This window comes from Diadema antillarum, unplaced genomic scaffold (assembly GCF_040938485.1).
Source record: "Diadema antillarum isolate AM-2024a unplaced genomic scaffold, OU_Dant_1.0 seq00001017_RagTag, whole genome shotgun sequence".
Taxonomy (NCBI): domain Eukaryota; kingdom Metazoa; phylum Echinodermata; class Echinoidea; order Diadematoida; family Diadematidae; genus Diadema; species Diadema antillarum.
In genome coordinates, this window is record NW_027271852.1 from 340,974 (window position 1) to 367,787 (window position 26,814).

The following is a 26,814-nucleotide window of genomic DNA, read 5'->3' on the forward strand; positions in this document are numbered from 1 at the left end:
GGGGGGCGACCGCCCCCATCGCCCCCCCTGGCTACGCCAGTGATTGTATAAGTTAACAGGTACACATTATCACTGAACCCGGCCAATGGATACGTCTAAGACATAACAGATAAGTGTAAAAAAAATGCATGGGTCCATGCAAACTGTAGTTGAACCCTACGACGCATTGTACTATTACATTGTGGTGCTGATATACAGGTGCAGCGGTGCGAATTGACTTAATACTATTTCATCATTTCAACCGATGTCTCCCTGGAACATGGACTCCCGTCGCACGTGGTCCCTGCACTTGGTCGCCTGTCTGCTCCACGTTTGGCTCATCAACGTGTGTTGGGGGACAGAAGCCGGCAAGTTCAATTAATTGATTATCTACATATCACCACCACTACGAGAGTGTATACAATATAGCGAGTCTCGTCCAAACTCATCCAGATATGATAAAATCCGATCCCGTAATCCACGTTTGAGTTTATATTATATCAATTATACTCGCTGCCAGACTCGTCGTTGCATTTCATTATTCTCGTCGCTGCCAGACGAGGGGTTAGGCAGTGTTATACCAGGTTATACCATCTACCTATATCGCAATTCCAGTCGTAAGGGACTAAAGGTGGATTTCCACCCACGCGCATCGATGTGTTTCTACGATCTCCAGTTCCTCGGCAACACAAGTTGAAAAAAAAAGCGAATTGAGATTTCCTTCTTCTGTAAGTTTAAGAAAACAAAGAGAAATGTCGAACATGATTATAATGTGTATTATGTAACTCTTTTGTTTTTGTTTGTTGTTTTTTTATGGGGGGGGGGGGAGGTGGCAAAGGACATAAAAGTCTGACTCGCAGATGTATAATGCCATGGGCAGGTATGCGATAGAATTATGGAAACCGCGTATTTAGCTCAGACACACCTTAGTATTATTTTGTTTTGCTATTAACTTATTGTTTTTCACATCTGTCTGGAACCACTACTCATACAGAATGTCCCTTAGTGGACGGTTACAGTGACTATGGGCCTGTGACTGCCGACACATTAGTGGAGTCCTACTTCTCCGTGGAATTCCAGTTGGAAGGTAAGGCGTCGCTATGTCGCCTCAGGTACCACGTACCCGTGAACGCCACGCTCTATCAGGGGATGATCGCCGCTCACCAGCAGCACGGCGAGAACTTCACGTAAGGCTTCCTCTGTGTTACCGTTATAGCTGCATAAAATTCTCTGTGACAGTCTGTAGCGGGAATTAGATAATGACAAGGTCGTCTCTATCAAGGGTATAGCCTATTCAATGTTAATTGCCACCGCTCTAGCAGAGAGCCCTGCCATTATCATTACCCTAGCTTTGCAAAGTACCCAATCATACATGGGTTGAGAAGGACGTGGTGGGTAAAAACAACTTGTCCAATGACGTGAGCAACGGGCGGGTATCGAACCCGGGTTCTCCGATCGGGAGTCGGGAGTCTTATATACTAATACTATGCCACAGCGACCCCATGGAAAGGATATGAAATATAAGAACGGCTGCTTCAAACTAAGGTCTGTCTGTCACAACTGGCCTCATCGCACTTCAAAAAAAAAAAAAGGAAAAAAGAACTTAAAGAAAGAAAGGATCATTGAACGATGATAACTAGTCTAGAATTCTGGACTCTAACATGGATCATTGTATTGTCAAACTAAGATATGAACTCTTTATCTGTTATTATGGGTTAATGATATGTGAACTGAATCATCAGACTGCCATTAGAGTTTAGAAAGGTAGATAATTAAAAGATAAAGAAATTATCGTGGATTCGAGTAGGTCGATGAAGAAGGACTTTCCTTATATACGCGCCGTTGCAATTGTCCCCCTTATACAGATTTGAATATAATACACACCACTTGTATGGCCACCATATCGTCGCCATCAATGGGGTCGAAGGTCATGACACTTTCCACTGGGCGCTCCACCACGGCGACACGTGGGAGACGTCTGAAGTTGGTAAGTCATGGCAGTAATACTTAACGAATTCTCTTCCCATCCTTCCCCTCCCCGTATATATCATTTCACTTATATCCACTTTCATAATTGGTTTACAAAGTTTGCATAAAAAACAAACAAACAAGAATGCATGGTGTCAAACATGATAGTGGCGGAATCATGGGAAGAACAAATAGGCTATCGAAAATGATCCCTAAACAAATGTCATGATGTAAATATGTGTTATCATTTGTATTCATGTATGAATTGGATTGAAACAAACATCTCTTTTTTTAAAGATATGCAATGAAACTTATACAATATAACTCTTAGGAAATTGCCACATGTATAAATCAAAATAATGGTAGAATCTTAATCTCTTCGGATAAACAACTCATTGTTTAGCTGTCAATGGGTTCGAAGTTCAATCGAATTCCACCGGTCCAATGATGGTGACGTTCACGGCGTCACACCATGATATCTTTGATCAGATAATTGAGCACCTGTAGTCCGGGAGCCAGCGGGGGTCAGCCTAGCTGAAAAGGTTACCAATTTTTATGTGTATAGCAATTTAGTACATATGCCCCTGAGTATGGAAATGCACGTCTGGCTGGTCATCGGTGGTGGGTGTGGCCAGGAGAGCCACAAAAAGGACCCCCCAAAATTAGGCTAGCCTAGCTGGAAAAGTAACCCCATGAAAACAACTGGAACTTGTTCGTTACACTTACAGGATAAATGAATGACCATTGCCAGACGTTTTAAGTGGTGGGGGGTAGCCGCCAGACGCTCTTAAAGGCCCAACTCCAGCTAGGCTAGCCTAGCTGAAAAAGTAACCTCATGAAAACCACTGGAACTTGTTCGTTACACTTACAGGATAAATGAATGACCATTGCCAGACGTTTTAAGTGGTGGGGGGTAGCCGCCAGACGCCCTTAAAGACCCAAATTTTTCCAGCTAGGCTAGCCTAGCTGAAAAAGTAACCTCATGAAACCCACTGGAACTTGTTCGTTACACTTACAGGATAAATGAATGACCATTGCCAGACGTTTTAAGTGGTGGGGGGTAGCCGCCAGACGCCTTTAAAGACCCAAATTTTTCCAGCTAGGCTAGCCTAGCTGAAAAAGTAACCTAATGTAACCCACTGGAACTTGTTCGTTACACTTACAGGATAAATGAATGACCATTGCCAGACGTTTTAAGTGGTGGGGGGTAGCCGCCAGACGCCCTTATAGACCAAACCTTTTCCAGCTAGGCTTGCCTAGCTGAACAAGTAACCTTGTGAAACCCACTGGAACTTGTTCTTTACACTTACAGGATATATGCATGACCGTTGCCAGACGTTTTAAATGGTGGTGGTGGTGGGGGGGGGGGGGTAGCCGCCAGACGCCCTCGAAGACCCAATTTTACCAGCTAGACTAGCCTATATATAGCTGGAAAAATAACCTCCTGAAACCCACTGGAACTTGTTCTTGTGATACACTCAAAGGATAATTGAATGATTGTTGCCAGACAATAGCCGCCAGACGCCCCAAAGACGAAACTCTTACCAGCTAGGCTATAGCCTAGCTGAAAATTAGGAAAGTAACCCCATGAAACCCACTGGAACTTGTTCTTACACTTACAGAATAAATGCATGACCGTTGCCAGACGCTTTAAGTGGTAGGGCGTAGCCCCCAGACGCTCTCAAAGACCCAATTTTACCAGCTATAAGGTTCACATATTTCAGAAATGATAGCAGTGTAATTCCATAACAATACCGATTGCTTGCAAGTTCACCTGTCTATAATCTATGCATTCCTTCTTCTTTTGTTCTGCTTCCTTGAGCCCCAACTCATGCATTCTTATGGCGACTCTCCCATGCCATCATCCTTGTTCATTGCAATTTGTTCTATTTTTTGAACATATTCTTATTCTTCATCCCAATCATCACAAATTCTGAAACTCTGTCCTCAGTATAACTAATTCATAGTTGTACAAATGTAAAAATCTGAGAATCACCCGGAGGTCTCCTTTAATGGGGGAGTTTCTTGAGGGCAAAGGGAAACATGCTTTGAAATATCAATAGGGCAAGTGTTGAGACGAAATACTGTAGAAATATGAGAATATACAGTGCTGTGGTTTTTGTAGAAGAAATAGGGTGTCTGTATTTGTCCTCAGTGATAACCAAAAAACTTATTTGGGAAGGATAATAGACATCAAAAAAAGAATTGCCCAATCAAACATGTCAGGATTTTTCTCAAACATCAGTGTTCTCATTTTCTTTGCAGTGTAAAACAAAAATAAAAAACAAAAAACAAAAAAATCAGGGCCGGGTACAGTATCCGGATGGAAATTGGTGGGATGGGCGTAAACCCGCGGGTATTATAACATACTGACGTGAAAAAAAAAAAACAAGACCAAAAACTACTTTCTTTCTGTGCCCTGGGGAGAAATATTCATCAATTGCATTTTGGAAATGTTGAAAATCACAACTTTTGATAAAATTGTGTCCTACAGTATCTCTTCTTATATGAAGGCTTTTTTTTTTAAATTAACACTGCAAAAACATCGGTGTTAGATTTAACACCACGGGTGTTAAATCTAACACCGATCAAACTTCAATAAAGGACCACACCCACAGGTGTTGAAAATGCACTGTGATGGTGTTGAAAAGTGTTCACCTGACACTTCGTGGTGTTAATTTGACACTGTACCTGGTGTTATTTTGACACTGTACTGGTGTTAATTCAAAAATGACACCACATGGTGTTGATTTGATATTTGTTGGTGTTAATATCAATGGTTTAACACCCGTCCAGCTTCAATAAGAGACCACACCAGCTGGTGTTACTTTGGTGTCAATTTATTTTCACATTTTTTCAAAAATCTAGTATTTTAATGTAAAATTCTTGATCGTCTTGTTTAAATTAAAAATCAACAAGAAGTGCAGTTACTAAGAAACTCTTCAAAAAACAGTTTAAAATTTGGAAATGACACCCGGAGGTGTTAATTTAACACCATAAATGAGCACCGAAAATTCAACACCAGCTCGGTGTTCACTATTTAACACCGGACTTTTTGCAGTGAAGTTTCTTTCCTCTATGACCATGATAAAACAAACATCTGATGATTAAAACAAAAGACAATCAAAATTGGCAAATGAACTCTTTGGACATTAGCAAAACCCATTAACAGTTTTTGCAAACACTTTATACAATTGTCTAATACTCCATCAAGCTCATAAAAAATACAATTCTACTGCAACAAGAAATCCATTCAGTAAGACTCGTCCTCGGTGTACAAAGCTTAAAATGCCAACTTTTTTGAAAATAATGCCCCAGCTCTTAAATTTACTTTAAAAAGGGGAAGTAAAGCTCAACACCTTTGGCCTATGACTTTTTAGGTACCGTATCACCTTACGGTTGAGGAGATGGGTAAAGAAAAATTATTAACAAAATAAAACTTATAGGAACATGCTTCACATGACCTCATCGTTTTCTTCTCTTAAGAAAGAAACGAAATCTGAAAATTGTTCAAGAGTGTTTTTGAACATAGTACATTGCAAAAGCAGAAAAAATCAGTGTTTTTAAGAAACATAACTCACAACAACAAGGAATTCCTGTCGTGTCTAGTATTGCACGTTTTTGGTTTGGAGGGTTTTGGATGCTAATATTTCAAGACAAGTTTATGCTCCGGCACTTCAATGAACTTAAATGTAAAGTAATGATCAACCTCTCTTGCCAATAAACTCAACATTTGCTGTTCTTCAGTAAAGCATATGACAGAAACATATGAGAAACATGTCTAAAATTCATATGAATAAGCTCACAGCAACAACAAAAATATTATGTTATCTATAAACTAATACTGCATGTACTTAGTTTCGAGGGATTAAGATGCAAAATGTTATGACAAAAGCCCCTACGTGGCTACCAGCAATTAAACATCCTTCAAATTCTTTAGCAAATGAGCTCATGTGTACCATCTTCTTGTTGAGAAGACGAAGATGAGTAATGATAAAATAACCAAACTATCAACTTTCCTTAACATGTTTTACATGAAATCATTATTGCCTTCTCGTAACGAAATTGAAAAAACCAGAACATCTGAAATTGTTCAAAATCGCTTCGTGATAACGATGAAAGCAAAGGAAACTTAGTATTTGTAACCACTATGACACGTGTCTACAGATCTGTCATGCTCATAAGAAACGTAACTCACAGGAATATAATTTTATACAGTGAGTACTTGGTTTGGAGGACATTTAGATGCCAACTTTTCAAGAATAATACACCAGCACTGACATTAACTGGTGAAAAAAAAGGAATGCTCAGCTTCTTTATCCAATTAGCTCATAGGTAATTCCTTGTAGTTGAAAAAAAAAACGAGTACACATAAAGATATAGACTTCCCGTAACATGTATCACAGGTCATGATCTCCACATTTGCTCCTCTTAACTTAAAAGAAATAAATATATATTTAAATTTGTTTTAAATGACCTTTAAACAATCTGAAGAAAAAAATTATGTGTCTGCAAAGGCTTGACACGTGTCTAATACTGGGTCACGCTCATATTAAACGTAGCTCACAGGAACAAGGAATTCACGTGTGTATAAAATAATACTGCAGAGAGGGTGCAAAGTTGAACCCTTTATTGAGGGTGCGAAAATGTTCCCTTGGGTACATCTTTCCACCCACACTAAGTGGTGCTAGATTGCACCTCTTCTTGAGGGTGCATCTTTCCACCCACACTAAGTGGTGCTAAGTTGCACCTTTCTTGAGGGTGCGATCTTGCACCCTTTACCTTTCGGCGCACCTTTGCACCCCGTGTAGCCTTTACATCTTGGTGCAACTTTACATCCTTTCGTGAGGGTGCAAAGAAACACCCAAAGTTCCAAGATTGTGCCTTGTTTTGAGGGTGCAATCTTGGAACTTTGGGTGCTACTTTGTACCCGCAAGAAAGGATGAAAGTTACACCCTCGGGAGCAACTTTGCCCCCTTGAAAAAGGCGCAACCTCGTACCTTTAGGTGCAACTTTATGCCCGAAGGATGCAAGAATGTACCCTCTCTTGAGGGTGCAATCTTGTGCCTTATTGGTATGATGTTGCACCTATGTGGTGCTTATTTGCTCCATGACTGCTGCAAAATTGCTCCTTTAAAGGAGCAAGTCAGTGTCACTGCCCGCTCCTTTATAGGGGCAATATTGCCCATCATCTCAAGGTGCAACTTAGCATCACATAATCGGGTACGATTTAGTTCCTTAACTACTCTAAACCTTGAATAGTGCGAACTGATGTAAGCCTATTTGCTCAGTATATAACTTATGTTGTTGTTGCACTCTGCAAAGTAAATAGGATTAGTGTTACTTGGATCTTGTGAATCATGAAATGTGTGTGCGTGTGGAATTTGTGAGTTGTGAAAATGTTAATGTAAAAGTTAACTTAGTTGTGTTTGAATAATATACTGAAACCAAAAATTTACCCAATTACCTTTTCAATAAGGTGAGCACTATATCTATCAAACAGTTAACCTTCTCGGCAAGAGTATACATCTGCATGAATTAAAAGGAAGAGGTGAAAATATGATATGCAGTTGTCTGGATACGTTTTATTCAAATCGTCCTTGAATGCGTACTTATTCACATAATCTATAAGAATAACATATGCTTCTTACCAGTACTCAAAGCCTCTAAAACAAGAGCATGCTTCTTACACTTCTAAAGTATACACCATATCTTAAAAACAAAATGTAAGAGGATTTAAGAAGCTGTTTGTATGCATTCAAACGAATCCATATTTCTATCTGAAATCTAAAACGTGTCTTGTAAAAGGGGAATTCGTTTTATAATGACGATGCCAATTGTCTTAAAGTCCTTATCACGACATGTCTTGGAGTTCACGCTTATTGAAAACATGAGATTCTTGGCACGTATCACTATGATTTAAAGAGTTAACTGAGATACGCATACCGTATACGGGCATTTCGATGAAAACATTTAAATGCAAGGTACTGTAAATAATATGAAAATCAAACTTGATACCAGCCCTTATCGGCAACCAATAGAGACTATGGAGGACTGCAGTTATAATTGTGTTCAGATATTGTTTTGGGTGATACACGCATGCCGACTGATTTGGGATCAATCCGAGTCCCTCGAGCTGAGATTCCGGAACTGCAATGAGCAAACCATCATTATGCATAACAAAGTGACTGAGAATAATGTATGCACCAGTTTCTGTTTCGTTGTTCTATACACAGAAAGTTGTTTCGTTTTCCAATCCTGTGCAGGCACACAGATTTACAGAATTCAATCATATTTGGCTATAACGCCATGGTCGCGTGCAAAATTAATGCAGCTTATCTAACTTAACCTGTAGTTACTGAATAGGGGACTACTGTATATTCAATTTATACATTATTAATCGGATGATAGAACCTGTCAAAGAGTAAATTGCGGATATCATATATATACCATTGTCAAATTCACTTTCTGTTCTATACATAGTATCAATGGAATGTTATGAACCACTTCAGCATTACCAATCATTATCATAATTATTTCCCTGAAACGGCTGCATTTGTATGAGCGGGAAGAGTTTTGCATCATACATAGCAAGAGTCGTGACTACAAAACTAAATACATGTATTATACAAGGTTTTAGGACACTTTGAATCATGCCCCCCCCCCCCAAAAAAAAAAAACAACAACAACAACAACAACCAACAACTTAGTGAAATGTTGTACAATGTATGCCCTACTTCCATTAACCTATGATCTTTGACCTTTGAATACATGGCCCGCATTTTTTGAACGAATAGGCATTTGGATGCAACGTAGGTATTATATAAAAGAAAAAATGTTTTAGGAAAATACATTTAACCACTTCAGAATTAATTATGGAACAAATAGCAAAATATTGACACGTTCACTTCTTCCGTAATGACATCACAGAAAACTTTCCTCACCGAATCGTTCTGCCGTAATTCACGAGCAAGTCATGGATATATTAGTTCGATTAAAAGTATACATTGAGTCATTGCAAAAGCATCTAATGAAAAGTATGCTTCAGAACTACATCATTGTCATTTATTCTATAGCACTAATAATATAGAGCTATTGGTCCGCCATATTGCCTAACAGGTCGTTGTCCTCCTATCACTATACCACGTTTGTTTAGCAAATAAGGCACAGAATTTAATTTTGCACTTGTTGCCAAAGACTCTAATCTTCTTTACCGCTATTCTCAGACATGTATGCTGGTGCTGTATGAATTAGAAACGGAAGCTTACAAATATTCACCATCTAACAAGGCAAAAGCGAAGTGATGTCTCGTCCACGTATCGACTTTGTGATTACAGAGATTTTCAAATGGCATATGCCTAGTTCATTGACTTTTTGACTGTTGACGTAGTCAGACTTCACCAATATTAACACTTGACAGCAATCATTAGATGATCTGAGGAGTGAATTTGGTGGTCATAAGGATAGCTCAAAAGTGTGGAAAGTTATTGAAAGAACACCAGAATACTATGTCGACAGTGTTTATCAGGTGAGATACAAACATAGAACAAGTTCCAGTGGGTTTCAGGAGGTTACTTTTCCAGCCAGGGCTATAGTCTAGCTGGTAAAATTGGGTCTTTGAGGGCATCTGGCGGCTACCCCCCCCCCCCCCCCACTTCTTAACGTCTGGCAACGCGGCCATGCATATATCCTGTAAGTGTAAATAACAAGTTCCAGTGGGTTTCATTAGGTTACTTTTTCAGCTAGGCTAGCCTAGCTGGAAAAAGTTGGGTCTTTGAGGGCGTCTGGCGGCTACCCCCCACCACTTAAAACGTCTGGCAATGGTCATTCATTTATCCTGTAAGTGTAACGAACAAGTTCCAGTGGGTTTCATTAGGTTACTTTTTCAGCTAGGCTAGCCTAGCTGGAAAAATTTGGGTCTTTAAGGGCGTCTGGCGGCTACCCCCCACCACTTAAAACGTCTGGCAATGGTCATTCATTTATCCTGTGAGTGTAACGAACAAGTTCCAGTGGGTTTCATGAGGTTACTTTTTCAGCTAGGCTAGCCTAGCTGGAAAAATTTGGGTCTTTAAGGGCGTCTGGCGGCTACCCCCCACCACTTAAAACGTCTGGCAATGGTCATTCATTTATCCTGTAAGTGTAACGAACAAGTTCCAGTGGTTTTCATGAGGTTACTTTTTCAGCTAGGCTAGCCTAGCTGGAGTTGGACCTTTAAGAGCGTCTGGCGGCTACCCCCCACCACTTAAAACGTCTGGCAATGGTCATTCATCTATCCTGTAAGTGTAACGAACAAGTTCCAGTTGTTTTCATGGGGTTACTTTTCCAGCTAGGCTAGCCTAATTTTGAGGGGTCCTTTTTTTGGCCCTCCTGGCCACACCCACCACCGATGACCAGCCAGACGTGCATTTCCATACTTAGGGGCATATGTACTAAATTGCTATATACATAAAAATTGGTAACCTTTTCAGCTAGGCTGACCCCCGCTGGCTCCCGGACTACTGTGTATTGTATTCACCTCACCGTGTTGTTAAGGGCATATCTCACTGAACGGCGAATGTTTGTGAACATAGCCAATCCCAGGTTTTGTCAGGGTTCGTAAACAGATGTACTCAAGTTCATGAACAGTTTCTACACACACACACACACACACACACACACACACACACACACACACACACACACAAAATCACTTGCAGTTCGCTCGCATTTAATCGTTATGCCATTCTCCTGATGTTACTGCCAGTAATTGCCAACAATTGCGCCCGGTGCGCCCCACCCCCTTAATTTCCAAAGCGAAAAAATATAGCTACAAACGGCAGTTTTGGGACTGTAAAAATTTAATGTCAAAATTTTCAAGCTCGCTCGCTTCGCTCGCTCGCATTTAATCGTTATGCCATTCTCCTGATGTTGCTGCCAGTAATTGCCAGCAGTTGCACCCGGTGCGCCCCCTTAATTTCCAAAGCGAAAAATAGCTACAAACGGCAGTTTGGGGACTGTAAAATGTCAAAATTTTCAAGCTCGCTCGCATGTAATTGTTATGCAATTCTCTTGATGTTGCTGCCAGTAATTTTTGTCGTTTCACACCGTCATTCCATAATCCATGTAAGGAAAACTTACAATGTTGCTCAATGACTGCGCTGTGGAATGTATCACATTCCGTTATGTATTGTAGTCCCCATTAAGTTCGCAGACTGACAGCGCATGCACACACGCACACACACACATACATTTTTTTTTTGGTTTTATGATATTCTTTATTTGAGTTCCATTCAATATCAAATCCATATCAACAATGAAATCAATATTACCAACAGCAAAATCTTATGCTGCTGAATCATTTTTCAATCATGCAGTACATTATGTTTTTTTTCCAAATCATACCATGTTTTTATAAGAAAAATGACATGAAAATACGCACGCACAAGCATACACAACCTCAAAATTACTTTTCCACGAGGTGCCCCCCCCCCCATGTCTTGACCCACGGTACGCCACTGTTATCTGATATATAGTTTTTGAACTATTAAGGATCAAAAGTGGGAAATGTTTTTTGTAACACCTAGTACTTATTGGAAGGAACCATAGAAACATATTTCATGTCACAGAGGTCTACTGCGTTTGCTGGTAGCACCTTACATTTTTAATCATTCTCCTTCGCGGATATGTCTTTGGTAATCGTTGCATTCTTTACCTTATCTTTTGATCACAACAATATTCATGTTCTCTACACATTCGTCACGTGGTTTCAATGTGGATCTCCTACACGATGGTTTTTAATAGAAACGCCTGCACGGATTCGAAGGCAATGTGACAATAAATGACGTAATTGATTCAGGTTCTATGCGTCACCACGGCTCTGCTCAAGTTGAACACATTTTTACATGGTGTATACTTCCTTCTATATATATTATACAGGAGTGGATCATCTGCTGATTGCTGATGAAGACTTGTACCTATGGCGGTACACGGAATATCAGGGTGGGGAGTTTAATCCGTCCAATTTTACAGGTGAGTTCTCAAATGACAGACTTATATGTGACCCTGCACCTCAAAACAAACAAAAGGTCAACACACATGAATTTTTAGTTAAGACCATATTCTGAAAGAGCAGACTTTAAGCTTTAAAATGATGTATAACTCAAATCAAATGGACTCTCCTAACCTATCTAAATATTGGAAAGAAAGCACAAACTCAGGAAAAGTGTGAACTTGGAAAAGAGGCTCTGAAGTACAGTGTCTATTCAAGCGCTTAATCTTTACCAAACCGTGCTGGCTGTACCATGAATGGGACAAAAAACAGGAAGTAAACCATCAGAGTAACAACAGTGAAGGGATTATCAGATTAAACTGAAATTAAGCATGCCTCATCAACATATTCTTTCCATAATCAATGCCAACTTTCAAAGCAGTAGCACTAACCTTTCAAAATTTTTTAGAGTTGAAAGTGTGGACATGGTTTTTTCAGAAATGAAAAAGGGACTCTAAAGACACACCTAATCACACTATTCTACCAAAAATGTTCGAGATAAACTGGTAAAAAAACACACCTTCCTGCCCGTTTTATGATACCAAATTTTAGCAAAATGTAAAAGAAGATCCGCTCTTTCAGAAAATATGAAAAAATCAAGTTCGGCTAGGTTGACCCATTTCACTTATTTTCAGTCCTCACGCAAAATCAGTGTGTGCGACTTTATGTTCGTTTTGAGGTGCACGGTCACATATAGTTACACAAAACCTGATAATACTAGCAGAAATGTACGACTAACCTTGTTTAGAAATAAACCCGGAAGGATGAGTAATAAACATGATTAAAAAAGCTATCGAATGTAGCATTGAACTGTGAGCCCCATATACTTAATGCGTCTACAGTCTAATCATCAATTTCAGCAGTGAAGTTTGGCATTGGAACTTATGAACGGCAAGTAAATATTGTTGCATTTGGAATAGTCGACTCATGGTTTGGTTTGGAAAGGTAACGAGTCAGAAGTTATAGTTCCTCTGATAGTATATATCTGATTATCATTTTTTCCTTTTTTTTTTGGTGGTGGTGGTTTGCAGTTAAAAAAAAGTAAAGTGAAAAACAGAAATACTCACGAGGAAAAAGTGTGTTTACTCACAAAACACACACACACACACACACACACACACACACACACCACATCATGCACACATACACATAAGCTATATACCATCATGACAAACCTTCCTTCGTAGCTTTCTTTCGTCCGTGGAATCAACATGAATCACCTCTGTTCGGTAGTCACGTTTTTGCTATCATTTTTCTTGTTCTATAAGCCCATACATGGTAACATCCCGAATGATGTGTTCCCACGCACAAACTTATACCCCAATTCGGTGTGCACGAGAATAGTTGTCCGCGATACCAAGCCCGTAATAGTATGACATTGTCATAAATTATATCATTCTAACCCCACTCATTGTTAGACCAATAAAGAGTCAACCAAAATAGAAGACTAATTATTAAGAAAACCATTCTTGTTACGGAAGATATTACTGTCCTCTGCTCTGGCTAATCACGTGACCAGGTGACTGCCACGCCGCAGTCGACGATATCCAGCCAGCCTTCAATTTGACCGACGTCGTCGTCTATATCTCGGTGTCCGCCCAGGACACGGATCAGTTCATTGACGGATTCGAACCCGTGTGCAAGCTGCCTCTACTCACGCCCGTCCCGTACGGCTTCGAAAGCCTCATCTCTTTGGCCAACGATCAACTCGTTTTAGTCTTTGAGTAAGTTGTATAACTATGTCGACATAATTAGGTTGAAAGCATAATTTCTTTAGCCAACGATCAGCTCGTTTTAGTCTTTGAGTAAGTTGTATAACTGTGTCGACATAATTATCAGGTTGAAAGCATAATTTCTTTAGCCAACAACCAACTCGTTTTAGTCTTTAAGTGAGTGGTATAACTATGTCGACATAATCGTGAGGTCGAAAGCATCATCTTTTTGGCCAACGATCAGCTCGTTTTAGTCTTTGAGTAAGTGGTAAAACTATGTCGACATAATCATCAGGTTAAAAACATAATTTCTTTAGCCAACAACCAACTCGTTTTAGTCTTTGAGTAAGTTGTATAACTATATGTCGACCCGGGATGTCGACATAATCATGAGGTCGAAAGCATCATTTCTTTGGCCAACGATCAATTCGTTTTATCAGTCTTTGAGTGAGCTGTATAACTATGTCGACATAATCGTGAGGTCGAAATAGCAGTGATGTGACACCAAGTTCCATGGAGTTATCTGCACAATCTACTATCATTCTATAAGTAATGTCCGTTATGCCGAAGATTCGTCAATCCGAAAATGGAGTAAAGTTCTTTATTCCGAAAGTTCGTTATTCCGAAACAGACAACGAAATTCCTTGCATACACCCAAATGTTCATTAATCCCAAAATGAAATAGGGTTCGTTTATCCGAACATTAATTGTGTGGCGTTATTTCGAAGGTTCGTTAATCCGAAGATGAAATGAGGTTCGTTATTCCGAAAATGGAAAAAGGTGCGTGCTATAACACCAATGAACATTCGGAATTACAAAACTTATTTCGTTTTCAAATAACAAACCTTCGGAATGAAAAATTATGACTATATCATCATTGATATTGTTTTCTTCATAATCATCATTATCGTTGATAAAGCAAAGCAAAACAAAACAAAACAATCGACCAAATCGCCGAAAAGTCGGTTTCCTTTAAGGTAGTCGTCAAGCTACAATATTACAAGTTATACTCACTTCAGTGTCTTTTCGTTGTCAAACTTAATTTTAATCACTCTCGAAATGATAATTCTTAATTTTATCGTTTTTTACATCTGCTCCATAAGTGATGATATCTGCTTTATCATGACTATTTCACCATTTGATCTTTTGAGTGCACTCATAGTTTGTTTAACCCTTGTACTTCAGATTCCACCCCAAGAATTAAACATACGTAGAATTGCAACACACTTTCTTGCACGTTATAATGACGGTAGATTAGATATTGCTATGGTCTCGATGAAATCGGGCATAAGTGATGGAACATGATGTTATGTCGAAATTTCAACTACTATTGCGATGCTACTATATATATACCTTTTTATGCTGTTTTTTCTCTCTTAGAGCCGAGATAAACCAAGATACGCATGAACTCGCCTCTTTGAATGAACTAGAAAACCAGGGTGGCTTCGAATGGCGAATTTTTGACGCAAGGACCGGATACATAATGCCTTCAGGTAAGATAAATAATATCAGGCCATTTGAAAAACAGCTATGAATTAAAAGAAATGTTTCGTCGGCTCGACATGGCGTTTGGGTAAACTACAGGTTGATAAGTCGGAAGGATGCTAACCTTGTAAACAGCAACTCGGTGTTCCGAAGGCTTAAAAGGCGTATTTTGGTTGGAAATATTACTATTTTGCATTTGCATCTTGCCAAAAAAAAAAAAAAAAAAAAAGATACGGTAGGAGTTCGTTCTTCCGAAGGTTCGAAACAATGTTCGTAATTCTGAAGGTTCGTTTTATGTACGCACCCCCCCCCCCCCCACGCACACACACTTTCGGATTAACCAACCCTACGAGATACTTTCGGACAATATCTTTGGAATAACTAACCTTATTACATTTTTCAGACAAACAAACGTTGAACTTTGACAACTGCTCGAAATCAGTTTTACAAGTCAAAGTGTCTTTATCAAAAACTGAATAAAATGTATTCGATGAAGAAACGCAATCAAGAGAGATGCAAACATTATGCGTGTACATATATTGTACCCCGCCATGATATCATGGCAGGTATAGTGGAGCAGAAACATACCAGGAAAAACCGTCACAAAAGTTTGTCAATGGTTTGTATGAATTGTAAGTATCGAAAGTCTCTGTCAAGAATATGCAACGCTGACGGCTTCATTGTTCTAACGATAATTTCACCGTTATTGTTTTAGCGTGACACAGGCCAGAGGAAGCGCAGAAACTTTAATCGTGTCGATTCCCACTCATTGTGATTTAAACACGAGGAGAATTCATTGAACATTTTGTCATTGATTTGTGCATCCATAGTTCTAATAAGTCCTATGTAATGCCGACTCCCGGAATGAGGTAAATTTTATTCTTTGTCTGGCATTGTAAAACATGATTATTTCCAGACTTACGACAGTCATTTTTCGTAACGGATGGTGACCACTTCGAGTTTCGTTTCACACCGTTGGAGAGCGGCGGAGACACGACGGCCAGTCCCTTGACGACAAGCTCCGCCCACAGCGTCTCCCTGGTAACGAGCCAAATCGTACTGATTATCGTCGCTGGGTTACTCACTGTCGCAAAACAGCTGGCCTGCTGAAAAACACAAGTCTGAAATACCAAGGCAACAACACGCATTATGTAACCAAGGACAGAGAAAGCGCGGAGTTCTCGGAGGCGTCATTTCCAACTCGTCTAAAGTAGGACCTACATTGTACAGCTTTTTATTATTATAAAATGATTCTCATGGAGTGTAACGCAAAGTCCTTTATTTGCCTTGAAACATACACAGTAGCACTGAGTTAAAAATTCGTGTCATCACCCTTGTTCAGCACGTTTCTATGCAAAGACGTGCCATCTTAAGTCCTACTAATTGTAAGGATTAGAATGACAGCAGATGTCATGATTACCATCATGTGCTGTATCTTTTAGACTGCACCATTCATTTCATGAATTTCCTCAAAGGAGAGGGGTTCCGTGAAGCCAGACGTAGTCGATGCGAAACATATCTCAGACGTTATTATAGACCGATCTTGAGGTCGATACTACTACACGCTTGTAAGAAATTATAAAAAACTGAAATAGATTTCTTCTCATTTTGTTAAATAAGGACATTACACAAGTTCAAAACTATCACGTATAATTGTAGAAATATAAATCATGGTAAAGCGGCTCCTACTTTTGTACAATAGCCTTCCTTACATGACGAAAAAGAGCAATGTTGTTACAGCTGTATCTTTTTAATGACAACTGAAAATAAACCGTTTATACTCTTGTCAATTTTGTGGTCGTAGTATTTTTCTCTTATCAATTAATGACTCTTGCATCGAGTTGTTCTGATTGCAACTTGATAACAAACTTCTTTTCATCAACGTAAATAAATACCAATTACCAACCAAGTATTTAAATAGCCAATGATGAAAATCATGGGCATACATACAAATGTAGTTGGTTGGGAATCAAACCCGAGACCCCTTGAGTGCCCACGCAGGCTTCATATCCGCTAGACTACCGAGCTTCGGACCGATAACCAGTTCGGAGTTCTAGTGGATATGGCGCCTTTCTCGCAATAAGGAGGTCGCGGGTTCGAATCCCACCCGAGTACATCATTATGTCCATGATGATTATGATGGCTGCCCTGGCATGGCTGTTGCTCCAAGCACGGAATAATCGGTGTTCATTTACGTCGATGACGGGCGATTTGTCTATCAGTTGTAATCTTGTCTCTATTCATTGTTTTACCATCATTTTTTTTTTTTTTTATGGGGGGGGGGGGTGGGAGGACGCAAAGTTCTTCACTTTTTTTTTCATGAATTTGCCACTATTACGTAAGTAAAATGTCTTTGCATATTGCTCACAATGACACCTTGAACAGGACTCTGTTTTCCTCTCTCTCTCTCTCTCTTTCTCTCTCGACTTAGTAATTGAAGTACATTGAAATGTGTCTCGACGACCAAATGGTGTATCAAAACTGCAAACTTACACCTTGATAATAATCCCTTCATATTACCAAAATGCTTATAGCCACTTTCTTTTCAAGAACATTCTGATACTAAAACTACATTAGGCCTTGAAACAGAGTAACATTACAAGAAAAACATTAGGTGCACAGAGTCATTTGCTTTGAAGCAAAGTCTTTAATACTCAGTAGATTTATTCATGTTGATAAAATTCATACAGGTGCATGAGCAGGAGTAAAAGTGGTTCACAGTTTGAGGTACTCAACAGATTTTGGGATGCAACGAATAATCTAGCTAAAAAATCATAATTGTATATTGCAACATAACATGCGATAATAAATAACATTTTCAGACTGCTTCGACTTTAGCCCTTTTTTAAATACTATTTCTGTTGTTGCTGTTGTTGTTTTTTGAAACTTTATCCATAAGAGAGAAGTTGAATCAGATAGCCATTGTCAACCTTCAATACATTCATGTTAAAATTGGTGAGATTTGGCTTAAAAAAAAAGAAGAAGACATTTTGAAAATACTTGTATGCCACAAGATACAACTAAAGCCAGGAGGTGCTCATACGTCTATGTCATGTGACTGTGGGCCCTTTTGTAGCACTCCTCAACTGTTGATAATTAATATCATCCACATCATACTTTCTCTCAAATGTTGCTTACAGGACAGACTTCCCTAATCATAGCAGTGGAGGCATAAAAAGGTCACATATTCACCTATGTTCAAATTTATCTTAGGCAGAGTAGAAAAACTGGCTTGAAACAGGGCCAAATTCAGAACGAGTCATGTGCTAAAAAAAAAAAAAAAAAATCATGGGAGATATCACTTAATACTGTACAACATGTGACTCTGGCATCTCTGAGGTCATTGACCTCTATGGCACTCAAATCACTGCAATATCCCTCACATTTTCATTATATTGGTCAAGTCTTCACCTGCAGAAGTGATTTGGACTGAGTCTTTTCACAATGTAGCTCTTACGAATGGTCGTCAAGCTTTATTGAAAAGGTCAGCTAGCTGATGCTGCTGAGTAAAAAATAGACTATAATAACCTCTGATTTCATCAGACCATCTTATATTTTACAGTTGTATTTTTGGATTTGCAATCATTGGCTTTCATGATCCAGCTCAAGAGATGTGAACAGACAAATTGTCACATACACAAACACTCTTAAGCACACCCACACACCCACACCCACACACACACACACACACACACACACACACACACACACACACATAAAGAAACGTCTCTACGACAAGCATACATGCATTATGTCAATCAAAGTTACAAATGCAAGCCTCTACTTAACCTAGCATTACGCAAATGATGCTTTGGTGTACATCACTATGGTACATTCCCTTCAACACAAGTGGCAAATACTTGATGTACACATGTAATCCCCAATATTCACTGCCAAGAACATAAAAATATATCAAACTCCTTCTTTTTTTTTTTAAATCGTAAGTCAAGCAATATCAAACAGTACAAATACGGATAGCAACTTTGGCTTATACAATACATACGTCATATTTTGTGACAATTGCTGTTACTTACAAGGAACATGAAATAAGTTGTATACACAAATCAAAACTTTCACTTTTTGATAATACACACAAGATATATTTCTAGGTTATAAACTCTCATAAAGCTTTTTAATCTTTCCTTCAACACATACTAAAAGCACTACTGCATCCAGAATAAACTCCATCCTCTTCTACATAGCAAAAGAAATTTGAAGATAATGATAAGATAGCTTGGGGTTTCAATCTGTTCTAACAAGTTACAACAACTTGTTTTTTACCCTATACCCTCATAAACTCATAAACTACATGATAGGAATGAGTGTTGAGGCCCTTGGAAACTACCTGGACACAGGCTGAGCACACAAATTTGGAATTTAACATGTTTTTGAGAAAAGTAACTCTTTAAAAATGTTTATTCAGTACCTACCACCCACACTCGTACATAAAATGTTTGCAAAATACCTGTGTCATGGTAAAAAGTCAGAAAATATCACATGCATCTTCCTTTTTTCAAAGAGAGTGCAGAAAAATCATCTTCATTCATCAGAAAATTTATTTCGGTCTGTCGATAGATTGCACATCTCACATAGGGAACTGATGCATCCACAGAATTCATTTCCACATAGGGCAAATATAGACAAGTTATACCATGTTAAGATTTGCCATGGCCAAACACACACCAACGCATACATGGAGAGTATATCACTATCCTAGACTGCATAATGAGACATCAAACTTGCGGCAGAGGGACCTTCAGATGAGTAAAGACCCTGGATTATTATTAGGCAAACTAATGATGCTTGCTTGGAGATGTTCTTTCCTGCAACTGATCGACAAATTGCCCTTTAGCGATGTAAATAAACACCAAAAATTCAGTGTTTGAGTAAGAGCCATGACAAAAAACAAACCATGGGCATACACAGTGTACATGTATGGTCCCATAGACTCCCACTAGAAAATGTATGCCCATGTTTCTTTTATCATGGCTATTACTCAAACAATGAATATTTGGTGTTTATTTACGTTGATGAAGAGCAATATGTCAAACAGTCGCAAGATCATTGTTCCCAATGAAAAAAGCCTCTAACAGTTCATGTTTTTTAAAGATCTCTTTATAAAATGGACAAACACCCGCACGACAAATCCAACACACTTTGCACAAATATTTCTCTTAGCCAGTGCACCTCAAAATATCGTAATGCTACCGATTTCTACAGAAAATACACAGCCTTACAAATATGACCACTAGTCAGTGTGACTAATAAAACCAAACAAAATGTATAACTGGAAAAGGATGCCAGTGAGTATTTATGGAATGTTTGCTTGATGAATTCTATTCTTACACTGCAAATAACATGTTTGTGCATGTTTTTCAAACACTATCATACATGCTTATATCAGATATACTAAAGCAACAAAATATATTTGAATCAAACTTTATTACAATGCCATAGTCTGGCAACTACTTTACGATGCGTCAACCATAAAACAGGAGCACAATAAAATAAATATTGGGACCTTATGCTTGGCTGAAAGAGTATACACAGAAAACAATGAGAATAAAAGCACAATCTCCTTTCTGGGGTATGCTCATAGTATATAGCCATGGTATACCCGGAAATCAACTGGCAGTACTATACACAAATGATAGGTTATGCCTTAATGGCCACCCTGTTGGAAAGTACACTCTGTAACGCTGACAGCCCTGTGAATGTGTTGTAGATACTTCATGCAGACTATTAAGATAAATGGCATGGACAGCAACTTGGGTATGTATGTATGTAACACCATTATTGTCCTTACTGAGCTTGGGGGGGGGGGGGCATCAATTTACATATTTGTACACAAGTCAAATCAAATAGCAATTTCTTGAATATCTACTTCCTCAGTTGGATTAGAATTCATGACTTTCATTGTTGAAGATGAAAATCAAACAGACAAGAACTTTATGTAATGGTTTCACAAAAATCAACACAGGTTTCAGTGTCCATATTGTGTGACAATAAATCTCCAGTAAACACCCATCAGGTTAGAAAGATATCGTTCGATTTTAATCACGTCATAGAGAGAAAAACAAACAATTCTGATGACTGGTGTATCACATCTGGACAGATAAAATCATATGCAGTACTCTCATTTAAAAAAGAAAATGGAAATGAAATAAACCACCAACTTTCTTACCTCTTGAAACCTATAGCAATGACGCTCATTTACCTAACAGGAGTCACTCATTTTTTTTTTCTTCTTTTTTTCAATTCAATGTTTGCAGTTCACCTCAGATTAAAAGTGTTCTTGACAACAGCTGGTGTTGTTAGAAGCCATTGTGGCAAAATCTTCTCAAAAAATACATTGCACGACTCTTCTCTTGTTACTTCATGATCACATGAAATAGGTCCTAACAACAAGTAAGCAGATGCAATGTACAAGATGCATACATAACTATAATTTTTTTCATATAGATCATGATTATGATAATTCTACATCCACATGGACATACATGTATTCTTGCAATAAAGCTCACAGTTGCTCAAACCACCTACAAGTCCAGGAATGCCAACCTTGTGCTATAACAGCATTGTAGTATTCTAGGTGGAAAAAAAAACCCAGCTTTTTCTCTTTTCCTGCAATAGACATGTGTATTAATATAATTTGAGAAAAACACAAGAGAACTCTAGTGGTAAAATAAAATATGCTATAACACACAACATAGTATGTAGTATCACATGAACATCATAGACTCTTAAAAACAAAATTATCCACTCATATTAGTAAACAAATGACAACATATATCAGGAACAAATTCAGAAACACAGAACCGTTAGTTACGTTCAGGCGGTGATCCTTAACTTCGAGGATAAGCTCTATGGGGCGCCAAGTGTCGCACAATCAATTTTATTACGAAATGACTGATTTTGTAAAGAAATTGACCGTGCGACACGTGGCGCCTCACAGAGCTCATCCTTGAGGTTAAGGATCACCGTTTGAACGGAACTTGTAAGATCACATTCTCTTCTCTACGCATTCAATCATATATTTCAATCAAGGTCACAGACAGCGAAGTCATCCCAAGAAGATATTCGAGACATACGGTCTGCTATTGCACTATGCTTGGAAGTTGGTCTCACACCGCTCTCTCTCCATCTCTCCACCTGTGGTCTCCTAGTACGGGATTTCATTCTGGAAGTACTGGATCATATCATATGTTCTTGTCCTGCGTATATCAATGAAAAAGAAAGGAAACACACCAAACAAACAAATAGATTAATAATGGGATTGAAGCATATTGATATGTACACATATCTGCGAATAGAAACTATTAGAACTTTGATCAATATTGTGTGAAGCTATCATGGTAGTTGCACAAATCACTATGCTTAAACCACTTGTTTAATGCTTTGATCGCCGATTGGCACAATCTTCACGGAAACTGATTGCCAATAGATAAAGATTACTTACATATCCCTTTAATAATCCCTATTGAATCATGTAAAGCATGGCAAATAAGACAGCTAAGCGTCTGGGCACACAAAAAGTGAACGTGATAGAGGGCGCTGCTCCTACAACGAACGAGGTTATAACAAAATTTTGTTACAACGAGAAAAAAATGTCGGTGCAAAAAGTGTTGTCTATACATCTCTATACACTTTATTGTTCAGCTACGATGAAATTTTGACATAACGAAAGAAAACTGCCTGTCCTGAGGACTTTGTTAGAATGGGAGTCGCCTGTCACCCATACAGCTGTTTGATCATATTGCAGTGATGCTATTCACCTTGACTACAAACCAAACTATGCCAGTTGAGGAAAGGGTGAGGGGAGAGGGAACTATTAGTAGTGTGCTAAGAGCATTGACAAGAAGAGAGCAATGCAATGTAGCAATGCAATGTAGCCTCGACCATATATATGGCTGAGGGAAGCAGATGATAGGATGACAAAATGTACCTGACATTCTGGCAGCACTTCTCAATGATGTTGACCATGTAGGTGGCGGCTTCTCTCTCCGTTTGGTTTGGGCTGAAGCGAGTTCTGAAATGAGGTAAAAAAGGAATTGTGATGTACACAAAAAAATCTGACTTCACATATGATTTACATTGTGTAATGCAGCATACTACTCATGAAAATCAACAGGAGGCCTAGACTTACAACTAATGGCTTTTTCCAGGTACATATCAATACACACAATATGGAAGCTGAAAGAACAAAAAAAAATTAAATAAGCAACTTGATATCATTTTTCATACTGAGGTTTGCAGCAGTACAACTGAAAAGAGGTATAACACAATATTATAATATAATTACCAGGTACAGATTCATACATATATTCCTGTGTACATACAATGCTGTTCTTCTTTTTTAGTCTCACATGAGATGTGCAATGGGCCTACTGTAATTGTCATAGTGCCCTTAACAGACCTACTTAGTCTGGCATCTCATCCTTTTCAACAGAAGAGAGGCTCAACATTAGAAGAGATAGTGTACATTCTGATTTAGACATTGTACACCCTCAGAAAATTTAACAATTGTATATCATTTCACTCATACATGAGTATTATCCAAGCATATTCTTTCTCCCTTCACACACTATTACTTGACTTTAAAAGTCCAGCTCTTTTTGTTAACATCAGAAACTAGAGAGGAGTCAAAGTATCAGAATATTAAAGGTTCAGTCTAAGACATTATATAAATCATATTCATTGCATATCAATTTGATACACTTGTGTTTCACACCAGTGTCCAAGCTTGTTATTGTTAGAGCACAAGTCCTGAAAATGTTTTTCTACCCCGCATTGCTTGCTTGCTTGCTGACACAACAAAAAGATAATGTGGAAACAAAATGAAGCCAGTTTGTGCCAAAATATGATTCTGTTGCTGAAACTACATCTGTGGCTAGGGCACAAAGTGGTACTATGTCTTGTCTTATCTTCACTAACCTCAGTAGCTTGAGGGTCTTTCCTTTGAAGCAAGGTAACCCAGTATCCAGCATCAGAGCAACCAGGGACACGATGGCCTCCTGGTACGGCCTTATAATGGGAAATGATAAAAAGCAGCATTAGAAGACTCTGTGTCTTCAGGGGCAATAACTACATGTACTTCCACAAAATGAAAAAAAAAAAAAAAACATCTGCGTTCCCATTAGAAAACATCGCATTGTGATCAAGCAGTTACATGTCAGGACTATCAATCCCATCCGAGCATTAAGAAATTAGGGTTTCTGGGACGAACACTGAACTAGGGCTTTCTATAGCTCAGTCGGTAGAGCGCCGGGCTAGAAATCCGGAGGTCTTGGGTTCGAATCCCGATGGAATCCCATTTTCTTTGCTCAATTTTCCACTAATCCAAAATCTTAACGTATGTGCTTGCTGTGTTATTTTCCTGTCATTTTGATGTATGTATTTGTTTGTTTGGTGTTTTGTTTTGTTTTGTCGTGTTTTCTTTTGTTTTGTTTTCGAGTTGAAAAAAATTCTTTTAACTGAAGAAGGTAAGGTTCCATACTGGAGAAACACGAATGGTCAACACATGTACAGTTACATCATATCACCGAAATAAGACAAAAGAAATAGTGCAGATTGAACACTTTATTAACGCTACCACAATTCATAGTCCTACATCCTGATCAAGTGATATTTAGTGTGTAATAAAATATGAAATTCATTAGCTGGATCAGCAAGTGGAAATCAATAGGCAACCTATCATCATCATAATTTTGTTATTTGTAGGTTTGTTGTTGTTGTTGTTGTTTTTTGCCATAGAGTTAATACCTTGTGAGATGCATGTAGGTGGAGTGAATAATTGCTAAGTCCTTCTCAACAATTCCCTCCCAAAAACTCACCTGACTGCCAGGTAGGCCTGGACACAGAGCTCCACAAACTTCTTGAAGGGTGCGGCGTTGACGCTACCCCCCATGATCATCACCATCTCATCAGTCAGCTTGATGTCTGGCTCCCAGCCCAGGTTGCCTCCCGGGGAACTCTCAAACATGAAGCCAAAGTCTACGTTGGGGGTGGGCGGAGAGGATACCGTTTATTGTTGGGGGGAGATATTAATATTAATGGCACATCATGCCAGGCACAACCACTTATGACAGTAAAGACAGCAAGGTCAGTAAGAGACATTTTGGAAGCAACCAAACTTGTCTGGTAGTTAAGAATCAAGAAGTAGAATCTCTGGATGATATTGAAAGAGAAATTTATGGTTCACTTGCCAGATCCCCCCCCCCCAAAAAAAAAAAAAAATAGATAAAAAAATAAAAATAACCCAACGACACAAAAATGAATGAAGCTAACCAAAATAATACAAACAAAAGATCAAGAAAGAAACAACATGATATACAAATAATTCATCTTTTATTCACTTTTGGTTACCCCCCCCCCCCCAACACGATGTGTTGCACCTTAGCCCCATGAGGAGATGCCCCCCCCCCCCCCCCCATTAACAAAAAAAAAAGAACTATACATCCTCCGAAATACACCTGCTAGACTTGACCATATGACCATAATGAATACCTCTGCAATAACAAACAACAGGCACTATCAAGCACAAGTTGCAGCTGCAAAGAAATGAATCAGTTTACCCTTGGGCAAGGTTTTATCCACTCCCCCAGTGACACTCACCAATGTGAATGATGTGTCCCACTGAATCCAGCATGATGTTACCATTGTGTCTGTCTTTGATCTGCAGCAGGAAACCAATCACGCTGTAGGCAGCCATGCTCTGGATGAAGTTGCGCCGAGCCTGGGGTGCACAGCACACAGGGAGTATAAACGTGAAGTGTATCAAATGACAAATTGATGGGATTGTGTTTGTTGGATGTGCCAGGTACATGTAATTGGTGGTTTCTAAATGAGTTTACTTTAATAATCAGGTGTTACAGTTGATCTAACTTTTAAAACAAATTTGTTCTGAAGAAGATCACACATGATTAGGAAACCACACTGTGAATACTTTCCACAACGGGTCATTCCTCTCTATTTCTTCTTCAATCTGAAAATAACTTTACCGGTATATTGCTTAAAAATATGAGAGGCAAGTGGTTATTCAATGTTTTAATTCTTGCTTTGAGTCAGTTGAGGATTTCTTTCTGCTGCAAGTTTACCATCTAGATTACTGTACTTTGTAATTGATATTCAATGAAAATTCACACATTCAGAAAGAAAAAGGGAGATATTCCTGTGAAAGCTTCATACACTCTCCCTAAAATTGGACGTGCCCAAGAATCACAAGTGCTAAAGAGAGTAATCCAGTGAATCTGGTGCTCACTCTAAAATACTGAATGGTCACATGTGAGAATTGAGACAGAATAAAAAAGCATGAAAACTGTCACACAGCGTGTGTGTGAGAGAGATAAATAGATAAATAGAAAGATAGATACATAGGTTTAGATAGATAGAAAAACAGGAAGATACATGTAGATATAAATAGGAAAATAGATATAGATAGGTAGATAGACAGAAAGATAGATAGATAGGTTTAGATACCCCCAGATAGATAGAAAGATAGATAGGTTTTGATACAGAAAGAAAATAGGTATAGACAGATAGATACAAGGTTTAGATGGATGGATACATAGATATGTAGATAGGCAGATAGATAGATAGAAAGAAAGGTTTAGATAGACAGATAAATAGATACATAGTAGATAG

At 38.7% G+C, this 26,814-nt stretch overlaps 2 protein-coding genes and 1 non-coding gene across 3 annotated transcripts in view; 2 read left to right on the top strand and 1 right to left on the bottom strand.

Annotated features, from left to right (window-relative positions):
- The first annotated feature begins 259 nt into the window (after nucleotides 1-259).
- On the top strand, nucleotides 260-16,281 carry LOC139742727 (uncharacterized). The gene is made up of 7 exons (XM_071653251.1): nucleotides 260-347; nucleotides 974-1,166; nucleotides 1,845-1,966; nucleotides 11,863-11,955; nucleotides 13,494-13,698; nucleotides 15,067-15,179; nucleotides 16,088-16,281. Exons 1-7 carry the CDS (start codon nucleotides 260-262, stop codon nucleotides 16,279-16,281), a joined length of 1,008 nt encoding a protein of 335 aa, XP_071509352.1.
- A 5,947-nt stretch (nucleotides 16,282-22,228) lies between these two features.
- LOC139742731 (phosphatidylinositol 4-kinase alpha-like) overlaps nucleotides 22,229-26,814 on the bottom strand; it is a 62,667-nt gene continuing 58,081 nt past the window's right edge. Inside the window, exons 37-41 of the mRNA XM_071653256.1 lie at nucleotides 25,786-25,906; nucleotides 25,005-25,164; nucleotides 24,106-24,195; nucleotides 23,117-23,200; nucleotides 22,229-22,385 (exon numbers count right to left, since the gene is read on the bottom strand). Coding sequence (XP_071509357.1) covers nucleotides 22,334-22,385; nucleotides 23,117-23,200; nucleotides 24,106-24,195; nucleotides 25,005-25,164; nucleotides 25,786-25,906 — 507 coding nt within the window. The 3' untranslated portion in view covers nucleotides 22,229-22,333. The remainder of the gene's footprint in view (nucleotides 22,386-23,116; nucleotides 23,201-24,105; nucleotides 24,196-25,004; nucleotides 25,165-25,785; nucleotides 25,907-26,814) is intronic.
- Trnas-aga (transfer RNA serine (anticodon AGA)) lies at nucleotides 24,408-24,482 on the top strand. Its single transcript has one exon. It is a non-coding gene; the product is annotated as a tRNA-Ser (tRNA).